General features: G+C 45.0%; 1 protein-coding gene across 4 annotated transcripts in view; it reads right to left on the bottom strand.

Annotated features, from left to right (window-relative positions):
- The window catches only part of AGPAT2 (1-acylglycerol-3-phosphate O-acyltransferase 2), a 41,763-nt gene extending 23,732 nt beyond the window's left edge, over positions 1-18,031 (bottom strand). For all 4 annotated transcript variants that reach the window (XM_043984178.1, XM_043984180.1, XM_043984181.1 and 1 more), the window contains exons 1-4: positions 17,606-18,031; positions 5,339-5,472; positions 4,104-4,279; positions 3,626-3,721 (exon numbers count right to left, since the gene is read on the bottom strand). In XM_043984178.1, coding sequence (XP_043840113.1) covers positions 3,626-3,721; positions 4,104-4,279; positions 5,339-5,472; positions 17,606-17,790 — 591 coding nt within the window. In that variant the 5' untranslated portion in view covers positions 17,791-18,031. The remainder of the gene's footprint in view (positions 1-3,625; positions 3,722-4,103; positions 4,280-5,338; positions 5,473-17,605) is intronic.
- Positions 18,032-20,026: the final 1,995 nt, after the last annotated feature.

The following is a 20,026-nucleotide window of genomic DNA, read 5'->3' as shown; positions in this document are numbered from 1 at the left end:
TTGGAACAGCTGAGAAACAGGGCAGAGTGGAGAATTCCATTCAGACCAACTGGACACCACTTGAGAAGCCCTTTGCCACTGGGACATCAGAACTTGAACAGTGTAATCTGATTCAACTTTCATCTCTGGCTCTGCCCTTTTTCTTGCCTCATCTCCACCCTTTGGAAGGAAGAGGGATAATGAAGCAGGGCCTCCCAGCTGATCATCTGACTGCTGCCTTGTACCGCACTTGCCTCCAGTCTGATTTCCAGCCTCCTTTGGGAAGTGGCATGGCACCCTCCACCTAGTGATGAACATTCTTATACCTGGTCATACCCTTCACATTCCAGTGACTCTCTGAAACCCTCTAGTCATCATCCAAACTCTTTCCTTCCCTCCTGCCCTCCCCCCACCAATTCCTTTATTCCCACACCCTCAATCCTACCACCTCAAAGTTTCAACCAAATACCATCCAGCCATTTCGATGCATTACCTGGAATGCTTGCTCTTTCCTGCTCCACAGAGGAAACAAATTTCCCTTCATCCTAAATCTTTTCCTTTCCTGCTTCTTGGATCTACTGGCTATTCCCAAAACCTGGCTCCCCAATAATGACACAGCTTCTTTGGCCATCCTCAAGTGCCTGCACTTTCACTCATCTCCCTCAGCTCACTGGTCAAGGAAGGGAAGCTGGAAAATTCTTTGCTCCCCAATGCTACTTCCAGCTTCTCCTCCTATTCCCATCACTCAGTCACTTCTGCTCCTTTGAAGTTCATGCTATTCATCATTATTATCCAATCGAAATCCTGGCAGCTGTTGTCTACAGATCTCTAAGCCACTCCCCTTCCTTCTTCAATGAGCTCAGTACATAGCTCACAATCTTCTCTTTTCTCCAACTCCTGTCCTACCATAGGATTTCAACATATATATAACTCTCCCTCAAACACACCATCCAGTTCCTCAACCTGCTCACTTTCCATGAGCTACACCTCCAGTTCACCTCAGCCACAAAGACAGTCATACCCCTGACCTTGTCATCGTCGACAAATGTACTTCATCCACATTCAAGAACTCCAAAATTCCTTTATCTTATTATAATCTATTGGCTTTTCACCTTTCCCTTTGTTTTTCCTTGTAAAACCTTACTCTTCTTCCACACTATAACCTCCAATCCCTTAACTTTCTAATTCTCAGACCATCTCTACTACTTGCTACTCTTCTCTCCTCATTTCCCCATCTTGACCCCTTGGCGAACCAATTCAACTTGATATTGTCCTCTTCTTTTGAATCCCTAGCTCTACTTTTTTCACCAGTTATGCCCTGCCAAGCCTCAGCCTTGGATCACCCCCACCATTCATTGCCTGCCCACCTACACAGTGTGCCATTGAAGGAAGGTAGAGAAAAATTACACACCCATTCTAATTGGGTCCGCATCAAATTGATGTTAACCGCCACTGGGCCCTCCCTGCTGCTAGGCAATTCTTCTATCTGGCTTATTAATTTACTATCCCACTATGCAAAACTTTTTATCCCATAGTTCCCTCTCCTCCACCCTGAGCTCAGAGCCTTGTTTTACATTTTACAGAAAAATTTGAGACTATTTGCTGTGAACTTCTGCTTCTCCCCTCTTTATCATCTCAAATCACTCAAATGCCTTCTGCCACTATGTCCTCTTTCACCCCTATCTCACATGAGGTAGCCTTACTCCTTATCAAAGCCAACCTTTCTACCTGCTCAAGTGATTCCATTCTTTCCAGCTGCCCCCTCTTCCACTCCACCTCTATCATTTATTTTCAATCTTTCCCCTATGCTGGCTCATTCATTAGTATCTATAAATGACCATGTCTTCCCCATCCTCAAAAAACCATCACCTGATCCTTCCATCCCTCTTAACTATTGTCCTACATCTCTTCCTCCCTTTGTGGCTGAACACCTTGTGAAAAGACTGTCTATAGGTACCTCCACTTTCTCTCCTCTCATTGTGGCTTTCAACCATATCATCCCACTAAAATTGTGCTCTCCAAAGTTACCAATGATTTCTTAGTGGCCAAATCCAATGGCAAACCTCATTTTCCTTGACCTTTGATAACTGTTGATCTATCTCTCCTCCTCCATGCTCACTTCTCTCCAGGTTTTCAGGATATCATTTTCTCCTGATTTCCTACCTGACTGCTGATCTGGATCCTTATCCAAATCATACCTTTTAACCACAGGTATCCTTCAGGGCTCTCTCCCGGGCCCTCTTCTCTTCTCTTCTCTCTCTATACTACTTTCCTTGGTGATCTCAACAGGTCCCAAGGATTTAATGACCATTTCTATGCTGATGATTTTCAAATCTATGATTAAGTAGATTTAAAATCAACATATGCAAAACTGGAACTCATTATCTTTCCTCCTAAATCCTCCCTACCTTCCCAATTACTATAGAGGGCAACACCAACCTCCCAGGCCCTCAGGCTCAAAACTTAGGAGTCATACTGGATTGCTCAGCCTCCATATCCAATCTCTTGATAATGTCTGTCGATTTTACCTTTATAACATCTCTTGAATAGGATTCCCCTCTCTCCTTAACATTGCCATCACTCAGGGGCACACTCATCAGCTTATACTCAGTCTTCATGGATCTGCCTGCCTCAAGTCTCTCCCCACTCCAATCCATTCTCCATTTGGCCATTAAAGTAGTGTTTCCTAAAATACAGGTCTGACCATGTCATCACACTCCCCTATTCAGTAAATTTCCTATTGCCTCCAGGATTAAATACAAAATCTTCTGCTTGGCATTCAAGGCCTCTCATACCATAGCATCCTCTTACCTTCCCCTCTTCCTGCACCTTACTCCTTGCCACATACACTTGGATCCAGTGACAATGGCCTCCTTGGTATTCCATGAACAAGACACTTCATTTCTTGGCTCAGGTTATCCCCCATTCCTGAAATGCCCTCCCTCTTTATTTTCAGCCTCCTGGCTTTAGTTGAGACCTTAGGTCTCAACTAAAACATCTCATCTTCTTTAGGAAGCCTTTCCCAATCCCTCTTAATTCCAGTGTCTTCCCTCTGTTATTTGCTAATTCGACTAATTAGCTTGTTTGTATATATTTGTTGTGGTGGTCTCTCTCCCATTAGATTGTAAACTCCTTGAGGGCAGGAAGTATCTTTAGCCTCTTTTTTTTACCCCTAGCACTCAGCATGGGGCCTGGCACATAGTAGGCACTTAAATGTTTGTTTCTCCCACTCCTAGAGGAACTATTGAATGACTATCCTTTTTTTTTTGGTGAGGTAATTGGGGTTAAGTGACTTGCCCAGGGTCTGAGGCCGGATTTGAACTCAGGTCTTCCTGATGCCAGGGCCGGTGCTCTATCTACTGTGCTACCTAGCTGCCCGAGTGACTATTCTTTGACTGGCTAGGAATAAAGTTTGAGATCCGAAGGTTGTGGAAAGAGGAAGATTGTCCATCAAATATTGATGAAGCCCCATACTAAGTTCCAGGAACTGAGCTAGGCACTGGACATACAAAGACGGGGAAACAAGACCATATCCTGGATTGCCCTAACTGCCTCACCCTGCACCCTCATCCCAGATCCTAGCCTTCCCAGACAGAAGATGGCCCTTGAAGGAAGCCTTTCCCCAACTTGTCCCCAAATGCGTCACCTGGGCCTGGACAGCCAGATAAAAGGCACCCTTCTTAAATGGCAAAAGGTCACAACTTCCATTCCGTGTTCCCTCGGGATAAATCCACACTTTCAGCTGTCACAGAGGAAGAAAAAAGAGGGAGAAAAAGTTTATCTCTGATATCCCCCCCCTTTAAGGATCGCAAAACTCTAGAATCTTAGCCATGGAAGAGACCTTAAAGACTCTCTTGCCCACACTCCCACCTTATGCAGAAATCCCTTCTATGACACCTCTGATAAAAAGTCCTGACTCACCTAGAGACTCATCAGAGAAAATGAGGCTCAGATAGTAACCTTTCTGTAACTTTACTAAGGCCACACAGCCTGTGAGCATCAGAGCCAGAACTAGAACCCTGTGCCCTGAACTTCTAGAAACAGAAATGTCCAGGTTTCTAGCATGCCCCACCTCCCCTTTGGTATGGACCCCTACTTCACCTTTGACACCAAGCCAGACTCACATTCTTCTGAACCAAAATGTTTCCAACCTCCTCCATTGCTGACATGGCTGTGCTTGTCCGCTTTCTGTTGATGAAGATGACACCCCCAAGGTACATGATTAGACCCACAGGGCCCGTGAAAAGCAGCTCCCGCTTGGCGATTTGGATGCAGTTTCTTGGGAGGATCTCCATCAGACCTACAACCAGGGCAAAGTCAGAGAGAGAGAAAAGGAAATCACCCTCTCACCCTAGATGCTCCCTGGCACAGCAAGCGTATCCACTGTGACTGCCTCCAAAGAAGCGTAATAACAACCATTCTAGGCAGAGGGAATAGAATGAATGAATGAGGGGCGTGGAGATGCCAGGAAAGCACAGGGAGGGTCTTGGAAATACTGAGTCATTTAGACTGGCTACGTGCAGATTATGTGAAAAGTAGGACAGAAGAGAAGCAAAAAAGAATCATATAAGGTGTGCCCAGACCCTAAAGAGGCCTTCTTTTAAAAATAAAATGAATAATTAAAAAAATGATTAGCTTAGGGGGCAGCTAGGTGCCACAGTGGATAGAGCACCAGCCCTGGAGTCAGGAGGACCTGAGTTCAAATCTGGCCTCAGACACTTAACTAGCTGTGTGACCCTGGGCAAGTCACTTAACCCCAATTGCCTCACTTAAAAAAAAAAAATAAGAGGCAGCTAGGTGGCGCAGTGGATAGAGCACCAGCTGTGGAGTCAGGAGGACCTGAGTTCAAATCTGGCCTCAGACACTTAACACTTACTAGCTGTGTGACCCGGGGCCAGTCACTTAATCCCAATTGCCTCACCAAAAAAAAAAAAAAAAAAAAGATTAGCTTAGTAATGATTGCAACAAATCCAATCAAATAAATAAAGTGAGAAGAAATCCTAAATAAAATCATGAGTTATGAGCTATCTTCTGATGAAATGAAATATACAATTTAAAAATGTTATCTTTCCCCTCCCTGCCCAGTCATGCTCTAAGAGTACAAAGACTCAAGAAAATCAGCCCAAGGAAGGATCCTGGCTCTTTTTAGTGAGCCAACCTCCGCCCCATCCAGGTACAGACTCTCTTGCCCACCTAAAATAGCATCCTTGCTTAGCAACACACCCTGCACTTAAGTGAGTCAGCAGTTTGTGAAATGTAGGAAGGGAGGACTTGCTACACAAGCAAGTTTCTAAGGCACTGTCCTTCTAAGTCTTCCTAACTCCTAACCTAGAATTCAGAAGGGAGGGGCCCAGCTTACCAATCATATCCAGGATGCTCTGGTGGTTGGAGATGATGACACATGGCTTGTCCTCATGCAGTTTCTCTTGACCGTGGGCCTCCAATCGAATGCCATAAAAGTACTTAAAAATTCGGACAAATCTCTTGATGATACTATAGGAGAGAAGATAGTGACTGTGAGTTCAGAAGACCCAAGTTCAAATTCAGTCTCAGACACCTACTAGCTTTGTGACCCTGGGCAAGTTACTTAACCTGTTTGCCAAAGTTTCCTCATTTGTAAAAAGGGAGGTAATAACAGCACCTACTTTGGAGGGCTGTTATAAGGATCAAATGAAATAGTAATTGTAAAGCCCTTAACACAGTGCCTAGCACACAGTAAGCACTGTATAAATGTTAGCTATTATTATTATTATTAAATCCAGCCTCAGACACTTACTGGCTGTGTAACCTGTGGCAAGTCATTTAACCTCTCTGCCTCTGTTTCCTCAGCTATAAAATGAGGATAATAAGAGCAAATACCTCAGGGTTGTTGTGAGAATAAAATATTTGCAAAGTGCCTGGTATATATAGGCACTTAATAAATGCTTGTTTTCTTCTTTCTTTACCTACCTACTTCAGTGATGACCAGAGCAACAGACCAGTCTGAGTAATGGGGTAAGGCAAAAGCAGAGAAAATAAACATAAGTTATAGGACAGAAAGAAAGGGAGAGGTACAAACACATGGATATACTGGTGCTGAGATTCAGTGTACCGGAAAGAACCATGGACTGACTAGAAATCAGGAAGGCTAGATTCTAGTCTTAGCTTTGCTACAGACTTCACTGGATGGTCCCAAAGTTGAGTCATCTTTCCTGGACATAGTTTTGTTCTGGGACAGACCCAAACAACTTCGTGTGATGAGGAAGCAGTGTGCTCAATGGAAAAAGCCCTGGCTTTTGGAGCAAGAGAGACTGGATTCAAATTCTTGCCCAGCCATTCCTACCTTGGTGGCCTTTGGAAACTCACTTCACTTCTCTTGGAATCAGTTTTCCTATCTGTAAAATGAGGGCATTGGACTTAATTCTTGGGCAGTAGCCCCAAATGGGGCCATGAAGAGTTGGAAATGACCAAGACAAATGAACAGCAACAGAGGTTTCTTACCACTCCAAGCCTAAGAACATATGTGAGATTGTATGGAAAAAAAGGGGAAGATTTTGTCCCTGGGAGAGAAGGAACTTAAATTGGTGGAAAAGGACCAAGAATGTGGGTAGCCTAATATTCAAGTCTCTCTGTCAGGAAGACTTGAGTTCAAATCCTGCCTCAGGTACTTACTACTGTGTAACCCTGGACAAGTAATCTAATCTTCTCTCTGCCTCAGTTTCCTCAATGATGAAATTGGGGTAATAATAGCAACTGTCTCATAGATTTGAGAGTTTTCCTCAGGCAGCAATTTTTCTATCAGAGTTGTCCAAAAGTGGAATAGCCTTCCTTAAAAAGCAAAGGCTAGGGGGCGGCTGGGTGGCGCAGTGGATAGAGCACTGGCCCTGGATTCAGGAGTACCTGAGTTCAAATCCGGCCTCAGATACCCGACACTTACCAGCTCTGTGACCCTGGGCAAGTCGCTTAACCCCCATTGCCCCACAAAAACAACAAAACAAAACAAAAAAAGCAAAGGCTATCTCCCCTCCTTGATCCCTCCCCATGAGAGATCATCTTCAAGCAGAATTTGGATGGCCAAATTGTTGGGGTTCTCTCTGTTTTGGTGTGAGACATCGGCGTGGTGGCAGAGGACTTCAGAAGTGGGAGGTTTAGGAAGGCTAGGATTTCCATGCTATAAGAAAACTGTTCTTGATCTTTCTGTCTTTACTATCTTATATCTTTTTTTTTTTTTTGCAGGGCAATGGAGGTTAAGTGACTTGCCCAGGGTCACACAGATAGTAAGTGTCAAGTGCCTGAGGCCGGATTGGAACTCAGGTCCTCCTGAATCCAGGGCCGGTGCTTTATCCACTGCACCACCTAGCTGCCCCCCTCTTATATCTTTTTAATAAACCCTTAAAAAAACTAAACTCATTTATCAGTGATTTTGGCCAGTTTCCCCCCAAAACTGGAGGGGGGACAGATTAGAACCCACATTTAGAATTTTAAATTACACACCATCCTCACTAATCCTCAATCTCTTCCTACCTCCAGACTACTTCCCTACTACCTCTAAACATGCCTGTGCCTTCTCCATCCTTAAAAGCCCTCACTTAATCCAGCTATCCCTGCAAATTTACCAGTCTACATCTCTCCTTCCCTTTGTGGATAAACTCCTTGAGAAAATAGCCTACACTTGGTTCCTCCTTTTTTTTCCCTCTCAGTCTCTTCTAAACCTTTTGCAATCTGGCTTTTGACCCTTTCATGCAATTGAAACTGCCCTCTCCAAAGTCATCAATAATCTTGTAATTGCCAAATTCAATGGCCTCTTCTCTGTCCTCATCCTTCTTGACCTCTCTGCAAGCTCTAACACTACTGATCTCCCTCTTCAGCTGGATACTTACTCTAGTCTATGTTTTTATGACTGATCCCCTCTTCACGTTCTGACTACTCTTGTCCCCCACAAACTGTGAATGTCCCCCAAGGCTCATTCACAGGCCCTCTTCTCCTTCTCACTGATCTCATAAGTTACCATGGGCTCAGTTATGTCCATGCTGAGATCTATTTCTCTTTAGTCCTAACTTTTTCCTGATTTCCAATCTCACATCACCAAATGATTTTTTTTCCTTTAATGTATAGTGAACGTCAAATTCAACATGTCCCAATGTCTATGCTGCTGTGAACTATCCTCCCGGTTACTCTGATTGTCATCCTTGCCTCCTCATTTACCCTTACCCTCACGTAATCTGTTGCTAAGTCATGTCTATCTTCTCAACATCTCTCCTATGTGTCCCATTCTCTTCTTTTACATAGCCACTACCTTGGTGCAGGCCCTTATCACCTTCATACTGGGGCTACTTCAATACTTTCTGGTTGGTCTCCCTACCTCAAGCCTCTCCCCACTCTAATCCATCGTCCACTCGGCTGCCAAAGTGATTTTTCTAAAGCAAAGGTCTGACCATCACTCCCTGACCTAATAAATTCTAGTGGCTATGATCTCCAGGATCAAATAGAAGATCCTCTCTTTGGCATTTAAAATGCTTCACAACCTGGCCCCTTTCTATCTTTTGGTCATCTTAAAATTTACTCTCCTTCATGTACTTTGCCATCCAGAGATGCTGGTCTTTTTGCTATTCCTCAAATACAACACCCACCCCAATCCAGGGCTTTTTACTGGATGATTCCCCCAGACCAAGACAGTTCCCTTTCCTCACCTTCTGCAGGAAGCCTCTCCCCATCCTTCTCTTATTCCCATTCTAGTAGTGCCTTTCCTATGAGATAATTTATCTCCCCTTTTAGAATATGAGCTCCTTGAGAGCAGGGTCTGTGTTTTGGGCTTTTTTCTTTTTCTTGTGTACCCAGTACTTAGTACAGTGCCTAGACCATAGTAAGAACTTAATCAATTCTTGTTGGCCGACTATCTCCACCAGAATTGCCAATGGACAACTTGAGACTCAGTGATAGGATTCAAACACAGTTCTCTTTTGTCTTACAAATCCAAGGCTCTTTCCATCATACTGCAGTAGATTCAAATTAGCCTCCCTCCCCAGGTCAGCACTAGCTAGTCTGGAAGATGTTCAAGGTTAACCTTAATAACGACCCTTGTTTTTTAGTGTGAGCTGTCCAATCCATTTCTCTCCTTCTAAGATGTGAAGTAGGGTTTAGGATAAGACTTTTTACACAATCAGATAAACCACCGCCACAGTTCTTCCCTGTACTTGAGAAAGCAGCACAATGATCCTCTTATAGAGACTCTTAGTATATTCAAAACTCTGTACTGTCCTCAATGCCTAGAAAAAAGAAAGGAGTTCCTGCAAAGTGAGAACCTGGGAGGAAGAAAATTGTTCTTTCTACTGGCCCCTTAGCATCCAGACCGATGACATTTATCCAAAAAATACAACCCCCCCCCCCAAATTCCTTCAATTTGGCTCATTTTCTAGATGTGCTACTGCTATCTTCCTTCAGGGAAGCAGCATAATAGTATCATCTTTCACCATGATCCCCTCTGTTCAGTAGGGGAAAGGTAATCTATTTCATCATAGGTCTGCTAGCACATAGTCCTCCAATTTTAACTTAACTCCCTCTTACTAGACATAAGGGCAACTGATAGTAAATAGCATTATATAGGATCATAGATTTGGAGGCAGAAGGACCCCTGGAGGCTATCTAGTCAAATCCCTTTGTTTTACAGATGAGAAAAACTGAGACCCAAAGAGGTTGTCCAACTTAATACAGATAAGTATCAGAATCTGGGCCCTTTGATTCTAAATTCAGTGCTCTCTTCCATTGTACCATCACAGGTCTTGGGCACAGTCTTACCGCCACTTCTGAAGTAGTGGCTGGCAAGTAAATATCTTGAAAATACTGAAAAAAATTTAAAAAGTGAAAAAATAAAAATAAAAATAAAAATAAAATACTGTACAGAAGGCCCATAGACCTAGAGGTGTAAGGTGTAACAGAGGCCATCCAGTCCAACTCCTCATTGACAGACGGGGACACTGAGAAACAAGGAGGTGGTTAAGTCACTTGCCTTTCTCTGTCTCTCTGGTTTCCTTCTAGACTCAGTTGATCAAGTTGTGGCATATGAATGGAATGGAATACTATTGTGCTGTAAGAAATGATGAGCAGGCAGATTTCAGAAAAATCCAGAAAGACTTATATGAACTGATGTTGAGTGAAGTGAGCAGAATGAAGCGAACATTGTACACAATAACAGCAATAGAGTGATGATCAGCTCTTCTGAGCAATACAATGACCCAAAAGACTCATGATGGAAAATGCTCTCTGCATCCATTAAAAAGAACTATGTTAGGGCAGCTAGGTGGTGCAGTGGATAAAGCAGTGGCCTTGGATTCAGGAGGACCTGAGTTCAAATCCAGCCTCAGACACTTGACACTTAACTAACTGTGTGACTCTGGGCAAGTCACTTAACCCTCATTGCCCTGCAAAAACAAAAACAAAAACAAAAAAAGAACTATGGTGTCTGAATACAGATCAAAGGATACTATTTTCACTTGTTTCTTTCTTACGTTTTTTCCTTTTGTTCTGAATGATGTGGAAATATGTTTAACATGATTGTATTGTATAACCTATGTCAGATTGCTTGCTGGCTTCAGGAAGCAGGAGGGAAGGGAGGTAGGGAGAAAAATCTGGAACTCAAAATTTTACAAAAATGAATGCTGAAAACTATCTTTACATGTAATTGGAAAAATAAAATAAAAATACTATTTTTACAAAAGACTCAGTTCATATCCCTTCTTCTACAGGAGACCTTTCCTGGTCCATACATCCCAGCTGCTAATGCCTTTTAAATGATCTGTATACATTTTATATGTACCTATATGTATTTATATGTATTTACATGGGGTCCCCTCATTTAAAATACACAGTACTTGAAGGCAGGGATTATTTTGTTTGTTTGTTGGCTTTTCTTGTAGCCCCAGGATTTAGCATAGTAAGTGCTTAATAAATGCTTGTGAACTATTGGTGGCTCATCCTTTTAGCTAAAGACCTTGAGCCTCATTTAGAGAGTGAACCCTGGAATCAACAGAATAGGTTTTGATGGGATTAGGGAGGAAGAGAAGAAAGGACCAAGCACTGATTTGGAAGGGGATATGTGGAGTAGTGGGAAAGGTGCAAAAATAAGGAGTTGTAGGAAGGGAATTCCTTCCTTATGGAGTTGCCTGGGGTTTGGCTCTGTGTAGAGACCTTAGCTCCTTTTGAGGTTGTGTTCACAAGAACAGAAAAGACCCAACGCAAACCAAGAATAAGTAGGCAAAGAGGCCTCCTCTTTGGAAGATGTGAGACTCTTCTATTTAGACATCAGCTTCTAACCACTGCCTGCTCCAGGTTTCGAGCTTGGATAGAGCCCATGCTCTATCCAAGGGCAGGGATCCAGTCTTGCAAAATTGTACTTACTGATCAAAAGGGAGAAAGGGCTAAATGGGACCGGAGGAAAGGAGAGAACATGGATGGCTCTGTGTTGAATTATCCCTGTTCAATTCCAGGAATTAAATTTAGGAATCTTAGCCTGGAGCAGAGCTCGGTAGGAATAATCCTATGCTGGCTTCATTAAGTCACAGTTGAGGGGGAAGCTAGGTGGCACAGTGGATAAAGCACCAGCCCTGGATTCAGGAGGATCCGAGTTCAAAGCCGGCCTCGGACACTTGACACTTACTAGCTGTGTGACCGTAGGCAAGTCACTTAACCCTCACTGCCCCACAAAAAAAAGAGAAAAAGAAAAAAAAGTCACAGTTGAGTGTTCCCCTCCTTAATCGATCATGTCTGCTTTGTGACCCCAAATTCTTAGGGAGGACTGAGGAAAAGCAGTGACTCAAGAAATCTATCAACTGACTTGGTCAACCACACTGGCATAATAGCTGGCCCAGCCAATGTGGATTCATCTTAAAAGTATGCTTTTGTTTATCTAATCTGGGTTAAAATCTAGTTAAATGGCCAATGAGCACTAACACCCCTCTAAGAAGGCATTTTGATATATATATCATACTCTTCCTGCTTCACAGAAGCCTCTCTCTGGGAAGGTTGAGCTTTGGGGAGGGGGGGGGGAATAAAAAGTTCCCCTTCCTTCTGATTGGGCAGACCAAAACAAGGGGAACAAATGTACGGCGTAAGAGACACCATGTACTGAGAAAGGAGTGAAAGCTTGCCCCACCGAACATGATTAGCGAAGGTTCCCTCTCTCTGGGACAACTCCTCGTTAACGAATCCTTCCAAGGAGTCGCTCACTCCCCAGGTTTTGATAATTATAAGGTTTAAAAGCTTCTCTGGGCCGCATCCGGGGTAGTAGAAAAGAGCTCTGGATTTGGACAATGAATCCGGGTTCTCGAATCCCATTTCTGCCAATGATTGTGTGGGGGTAAATCACAATCTCTTTGAGGCTGGAAAATACCAGAAGCCTGCAACCCCTCTTCCTGGGACAATGCAAATTCCCTTGAGAGAAGGTACTCAGGAACAGCCAGTCTACCACAGTGGGGAAGAGAGACGGGGAAAGGAGGGGGAGGGGAGAATGACCCAGAAAAAGCTAAATCTCCCCCCTGCAATTGGTCTAGACCACACAATCAGTACAGGGTAAAGCTCTATTAAGGAATCCCTCAGTCTATGTGTTTCTCCACTGGCTTCAGTCTATAGCAAAGCTTCTTAAACTGTGGGTTGGGGTCAAGAAAAATTTGGCAATAAATGTTTGATTTGTATACCTATTTTATAGCGAAAAGAGGTGGGGAGTGGAAAAAGCTTAAGACGCTTAAGAATTCTATACAGCCTCTCAGCTACTTCTCTCTTTGCTACCCTCAGGCCATAAAACCTCAGACCTGGGCCCCAGCGGACTACATCCCTCTCCCCCCTTCCCTTCTTTCTATTGTTGTAAATGACAAAGCAAGAACCAATGACTTTGAATGACAGTCTGACCTAGTTCCCCAAAACATCCCCTTAACTGAAAACTAGTTGATTAGTGTAACCAAGGAAGGTACCACCTTAAAGGAGAAAAATAGGTAGCAAATTATCAGGGGGTCTCAGAAAGTCTCATCCTCTTTTTCAAATGATCATCTTCCCCAAGTGCCAGCTAGAAGATCTGAAAACTCCACCATTAAGGATACTCATTAATCCTTAAGCTCCATTAGTTTAGCATATCTACCAGGAGAAATCGACTAGCACAGGATTTTTCTTTCTGTAGGGAGGGAAAGAAATGTGAAAGAGAATCCAGAATGTCTGGAACTAGAGCATTATCTAAATCGAATATTATATAATTGGGGTGGGTGACAATACCCCTGGAGGCATACAAGGGCTCTAGAAACCTAGGGTGGAGTGGGGGTGGGGGAGAGGAGAGATGCCACAAAGCAAGTTACATAAACTGCCCAGCCATTCTCCTTGTCCTTTAGTCCAGGCCAGAATAGGCAGGAAGCCTTAAAGGATACAATAAATTCTTTGAAGTGCTCAGTTAGTATCACCGCAGGAAGGGTTGGAAGAAAAATACAGAAATTCTCAAAAGAAGGCCTTGCCCATTAACAGGACTCAGAAATGGTAAATAGTGGCTTACTTGCAGTTTCCCCTTAGACATTCTGGCTCCCAGAATCACTAATACTTAGCTCAAGAATCACTCCCCAAGAGGAGGCCTTTCCTGATCTCCCCCCCTCCCCCATTAGTGCTCTCCACCCCACTTTCCCGGAAATGGTCTAGTGTAGATTTTGCATTGGCTTATCCGTATTCATGCTGTCCCTCACCTCCCACAGGAGAGGGCTGGAACTGTTTGATTTTGTCCCCGTAAAACTTAGTGCCTAGCACAATGCCTGGCACATTAGTAGGTATTTGATCAATGCTTTTAAAATTGAATTGAATAGAATCATCTCATGTGCTAAGTGTTACCATATCCTAGTACACCCTAGGCCTCTCACAATTGGCATAACCACCTCCCCCCACTATACACACCACAGGTCAATGCTCAAGAAAACACCACTGTGGTCTGAACAGTTCCAAGTTCCCATGTGCCCTTCTCCCTCCCCCCAAGTCAAACAAGATGGGGAAGAGCTTAGACCATTTGGTTAGAGATTATTTCAATTCTATCTAGTTTCGGTGTCATTCACTTTGAGCAACAGTCATCCTTGGATTGGATTTGACTGGTACTGGCTAAACTGGGCCTGTGGATTCATTAGATTTCCCACCTTCAGTTTAGACTCCAAATTTTAACTGTGAAAAACAAGGAGGGGAACTTGTTCAATTTCAGTTCTTTACAAAGAGAAAAGAAAACCTCTGGGTTCTGCTTATTAAATGGCATTAATAACAGGGCTTTGCCCACAATCTAGGAACACTTATTAAGTGCCTACTAGGATGCAGTTAGGTGGTATAATGAATAAAGCACTGGGCCCTGAGTCAAAAAAGTCCAGAGTTCAAATGCAACCTCAAACTCTTACTAGCTGTATGACCTTGGTTAAGTCTGTTTCAGTTTCCAACAGCACATATCTAAAAAGGGTTGTTGTGAGCTCAAATGAGATAATATTTGTAAAGCACTTGGCACAGTGCCTGGCACATAGTGGGTGCTTAATAAGCCCTTATCCCTCCCCCACCAGTTACATGCCTGGTGCTGTGCCAAGTATGGGGATAAAAAGAAAGGCAAAAGCCCGAGATTAAGGAGTTAGTACTTAACAAATGTTTGCTGAGTCATTTGCCCTCTGAACAGCCAATAACATTGGTGCAACACTCTCAGAGCCAACAGGGCATGGGTCCAATACAGGGAGGACCATTATCTGCCCTGGTGAAAAGGGGACCCTTTTCACTCAATTACTCCTGGGGCATCTTCCAGAACAGAAGCTCTACAGATGATGCTTATGTAGTGCCTGTCTCCCAACAGTATCTCTTTCTTTCCTGTAGGAGCTCTGGAGGGGGTCATAAGATCTATTCCCATAGGGCTGCTGAGTAGAGGTTTGAATATGTGCTTACACCCACTGAAACCAACAGGACCCAGGAGAACAGGAAGATCCTAGCTCAACTTACACAGCCAAGTACAGTTGGGGAAAAAAAAATCACTGGACTGTGGATCAGGAGGCCTGCTCTGCCACTCACTCCATGTGACCACATAGTCCCTTTCTCTCTCTGGGCTTATGGTTTCCCATCTGTAAAACTAAAGTGGGGGGGTGCAGGGGAGAAAGATACCTGACTGGATGTCAGACCAGTTGAAGACAACATACAAAAAGAAGGAAAGTGAGGGTAAGTTAGGGCATAACATTTCTTTACAGGGACTCTTGCTCAGCAAAAGCCCATGAGGCAATTATGAGGTGGTGGAAAGCATAGTCTTAAGATCTGAGCTTGATTTTGGGTTCTAGTAGCTTTTACTTAGTGTGATTTTGGCCAAATGAAGGTGATACACTAGATGACCTCTAAGATCCCTCCCCAAATCAATGATTCTACATGACTTTGGGCAAACTGCTTCACCTCTTTGGGCTGAGGTATACTGGGAAATGTTTAACAACTGGCTCTCTGAAGAAAAAAAAAGTGGCCAAGAAACACTTTTAAGTTCATTTTGCATTACTTAGATTTGTCCTATCACTTTCTTAAGTCTAAACCACAAGGTGTCAAACTTGCTGCCCTCAAGAGGTCTGAGCATGTCTGAACCAGATTTAAAATGCAACTGGGAAATGTTGAACAAAGTAATCAAAAGTACAATAAAACAAAGATGTTAGTTTGTGCTTTTCTGTCTCCATGAATTTGACATCATTGGTCTATACAATAAAATCTATCAAGTCCTGATTTATAGCATCTGCCAATTTCTGAGGTGTAAAAACTCACATTTGAAATGTAACAACTGGCTCCACAGAGCTGGTTTCAGCTGGCTCTGTCCTTGGGTCTCGGTTTCCTCCTTTGTAAAAGGAAGGAGGCTGCACAGTCTCTAAGATTCCTTTCCACTACTAAATTTATAATCCTATGTGACCTTGAGCAAATCACTTCATCTCTTTAGGGTTCAATTTCCTCATCTGTCAAATTTTAGGGGGCTGAACTAGATAGCTTCCAAGGGCTCTTCCAGCTTTACATTCATGATCCTATGGATCCTACTGGGCCCAAACCGGCACACTGCCTCTGGAGACTGACCAGAATGACTTCCTCCCCACCCCACCCCACTCCCAACTCCCCTTAGACAGCTGGCTTCAACGGTAGAATTAATGATAAGGATGATAAAAATATTAACTACTGACGTGTATATAACTTTAAGATTTGCAAAAGGGGCCAGAAACCCTCATTGTGGGACAAAGAAGGAAATGTAGTGATACAAACACTAGGACTTTTTCAAAGGCCAGTAAGACAAAAAAGAATTTCCCTAAAAAACCCCAAAACAACACAACACCCATCTAATCCATTCCAGAAGCCTCTGCTCCACCTAGCTTTAAGGAAGTGGGCTGATCATTCATTGGCCATTGAATGATTTACCGATCTCAGCTGATGCCTGATTTGGGATGGGTGTGGCACCTGGGCTACAAAGCGTATGGAGTCTAGCCTTGGTTAGTCAGCTCAAGTGACTGTTAAGAATGAACTTTACCAGGAGGAACATTCCATCCCTACTTCCTTCACTAAACTTGGAAGCTATTAAATTTCCCCAAACTCCCCGACCATCTTTTCCTCAATATGCTTTTTCAACATGTAATACAGAAATTGATATTCCTTCCCATAGGTCTTGGGGAAGGGGTGGGGGTAGAATTGGGAACGGTTAGATACTCCTGTCGTTCCCATTTCCACCTAGGAAAAAGGACTGCCCTTAAAGGGGAGGGGAGACTTAAGACTCTTGACCAGAGTTACCAGCGTTCTCCTATGTCCTGCTTTTCACCGATGTAGCTTTGGGCTCCCTCTCCCTTCGAAGCACTGAATAAGGTCTGGACTTGTGGGCTTTAATGACCCGGCTCAGTCGCTGTACTGACTCATTTCAAGTGTAACCTTGGGGGCAAGTCACTTCCTACCTAAGGATTCCCCGTTTCCTCCACCGTGAGAAGGAAGGAGTTTAATTGGTCGATTTCGAAGCTCCCCTCCAGCTCTGGGCATTCTAAGACCTACAGCTGGACCAGGAAGCTCCCCCCCCCGCCCCAGCCTCCTGTTCCAAGAACCCAAGCTAGGACATGCCCCTTTTCAATTCAAAAGGGGTACCAATCTCTCCGCACCCTCTTCCTCGCCACTCTTTCTTTACTAGGGCCAGAAGGAAGATTTTCCATATACCTTCCCTTCCCAACTCTCCCCTGCCTCCCACCCCCAGAGATACAAGGGATAGGGGAAGAGAGGGTTGTCTGGCTGTCCTCGGCAGATAGACAGGTAGGAGGGGAGAGAGGGCTCAAGCAGGGCGCTGGACATTATGACGACTGCTTCTCCAGTGACCACAACGTGGTCTCTCCCCCGACCCCTCCGGAACCCGGAACCACTGAAAGAACAGAGGAGAAAGTTTGCAGCCCGGAGGGGAGGGAAGCGGGCTAGGGATTCAACGCGGCTTCTCCCAGAGTTGTCCAGGACGGGAGCCGCCAGGAAGCTGGGGCAGGCGGGGCAGGAAGAAGGGAAAGGGAAGAAATAGAAAGTTAGAAAAGCGGAAGGAGTTGCCCTGGAAGCAACTGCACAGAGTGCGCCCGCAGCAGGCGCGGCTCCCGGACCCCCGACCCCCGACCCCAGTGCAGCCTGGTGCCCAACTTGCCTCATGTTGCGCACGGTGCGGCCCCCATGGCGCAGGAAGCAGACCACGCAGGCCAAGAAAGAGAACACCACGCATAACACGCAGTAGGAGCCGATCTTGAAGTAGAAGTTGGCAGTTCGGCTGAGCAGCGGCAGGGCGAGCAGCAGCAGCAGCAGCACCCAAGTCCACGGCTCCAGGAAGGCCATGCTGGCTTGGGCTCCGGGCCGGCCCGACGGGCAGGAGCGCTCCAGGAAACGCGCGCGCAGCCGTAGCTCCGGAGAGCCAGGTGTGCCGGCCTGGGAGCGTCGGCGGGGCCCCCCCCCCTTCTCCCCGCTGTCAAGGGGGAGCGCCCCGCGCGCTACGGCCCGGTCCGGGGATGTCCCGGATCTTCTGCCCCCCCCCCCTCACCCCCGACGGCCGGCCCGTCTCTGCTCTCCGTAGGTGCTACAGCGCGGCTCCCCCTCTCCCCTCCCCTCCCCCCTCCGCTCCCCTTATTGCATGGAAGGAGGGGCAGGGAGGGGCGGGCACAGGCGGCCCCTGGGGTGGAGAGAGGGAGCGGGCGAAAGAATAGGCAAGGTGCAGCCCAGAGCCCCGCCCAACCCTCTCCACCCCCCAGACACCACCCCACTCCTCCGCTGCTCCCCCCAGCCCACCCCGCCTCTTAGGTCCTCGGCCGGTTTTCGATGGCCTTTTCTTTCGTTTGTTCCACGCCGGTCACTCTTAGTATTCCCTTTCTCTGCCTGAGCCTCGGTCTTCTCCACCTCACTCTATACCCCGTTCCACCCGCTCCTTCTACACTCTCCAAATTCCCAGTGCCCGCCCTCCGCTGCCCCTCACTTGTTGGCAAGCTCTCAGACACGCGTTTTCTAGGCCCCCTCTTCTCCTTTCGTCACTCTATCTACTTTGGCTTCCAACCTCTAAGAGCAACAACTGCTAAAACACCGCAGCCCCACCGGGACGAAAATAAACACCTGGGAAACACTATTCTTTTGATGCTGGCCCTGGAAAAGCGGAGAGGGAGAGTAGAAAAGAAAACATAGTAAATGGACACGGTTACCTAGAGAAACCGAGAGGAAGTTAAAGAAACACCGAAAACGGTCTTCTTCACTTGCCTTATCCCCAAATTTAAGAGAAAGGTGGAATTAGGGGGGGCCTAGGGTCAATTGTGTGATATTTGAATCCCATCTGCTTATGTGCACTGCTGCTGCTTTATTAATTGCTCCACTTTGTCTCGAGGAATCTTTTCTGTGCTTCTTGTGCGGGTCTGCCAGTGACTTCTGCTGGGATCCTGGGAGAGGGTAGTTTAGAGTTAGTAATTGACCCTTGCGTAGGTTAACCCACTTAACCTCCTCCAGTCTGTCCTTGAGGTGATGATTTGCCACTGCAATCACTTTTTTTTATAGATGGTAGTATATTCCATCCCCTCCCTCAGCTATTAATGACCTGAGGACTCTCAGACTTCCTTGTATTTCATTTGCCATTTTGCATTCATTTGTATTAATTCTCTTTATATTTAGTTCTTGTATATTTTCATATGCATTTATATTCCCTTAATGGAATGTAAGCTTGAGGGTAGGAATTATTTTGTTCTTTGTCTTCATATCTCCAGTGACTAGTGAAATGCCTGACACTTAATAGATGCTTGTTGATTGATTGGAAAAGACTTTACCTAATCATCGATTTAGAGCTGTAAGGGACCTCAGTGTTCATCTAGTCCTGTCCCCTTACTGTGCAGGTGAAGAAATCAAAACCTTACATCATAAAGTAAGTAAGTAGCAGGCTAGCTCACTTTAGGGCAGTTAGGTGGGACAGTGGAGAGAGTATGCTGGACTTGTAGTCAAGAAGACCTGAGTTCAAATGTGCCTTTATTAACTGTGTGACCTTAATCCTGAGTTTCCTCGTCTGTAAAAATGAACTGGAGAAGGAAAAGGCAATCCATTCTAGTATCTTTGCCAAGAAAGCCCCAAATGTGGTCTCCAAAACTCAGACACGACTGAGCAACAAAAAGCTCACTCTAAATTCAGTGATTTTCACTATACTACAATGTCTTTCCTCTGTTACTAGCCACGGGGGGCACAAGTGTCTCTTCTCACAAAAGGCTTTTGCTCTGAGTTCACATGAAGCCTGGACTCATCTTGGGGTAGCCTGACCACGATGAACTTCCTCCCTCCCTCCCTTCCCATTCTTTCTTCAGATCCTCTAGATACTAAAAAAAAATTTTTTTTAAATCTATTAAATAGCACTTATCAAAGTGTGCCTTTATTAATCTAGCATTATTATTCAGTAATAACGTAGGCATTCACTGAGCACCTTTATGGGGAAGTGATATAGTATATTTTACTTAAGGGGTGTGGAAATTTATTTTGATTTGGGGACCCTACCTTTAGGCTGAGATTAGAAAGCCTTAGGCCCTCAGGGTCTCTTCCCCTCCCCCTCTGCTTC

Source organism: Dromiciops gliroides, chromosome 2, assembly GCF_019393635.1.
Source record: "Dromiciops gliroides isolate mDroGli1 chromosome 2, mDroGli1.pri, whole genome shotgun sequence".
Classification (NCBI taxonomy): Eukaryota; Metazoa; Chordata; class Mammalia; order Microbiotheria; family Microbiotheriidae; genus Dromiciops; species Dromiciops gliroides.
Note: the sequence above shows the minus strand (reverse complement) of the source record. Positions and strands in the feature narration are given on the sequence as shown.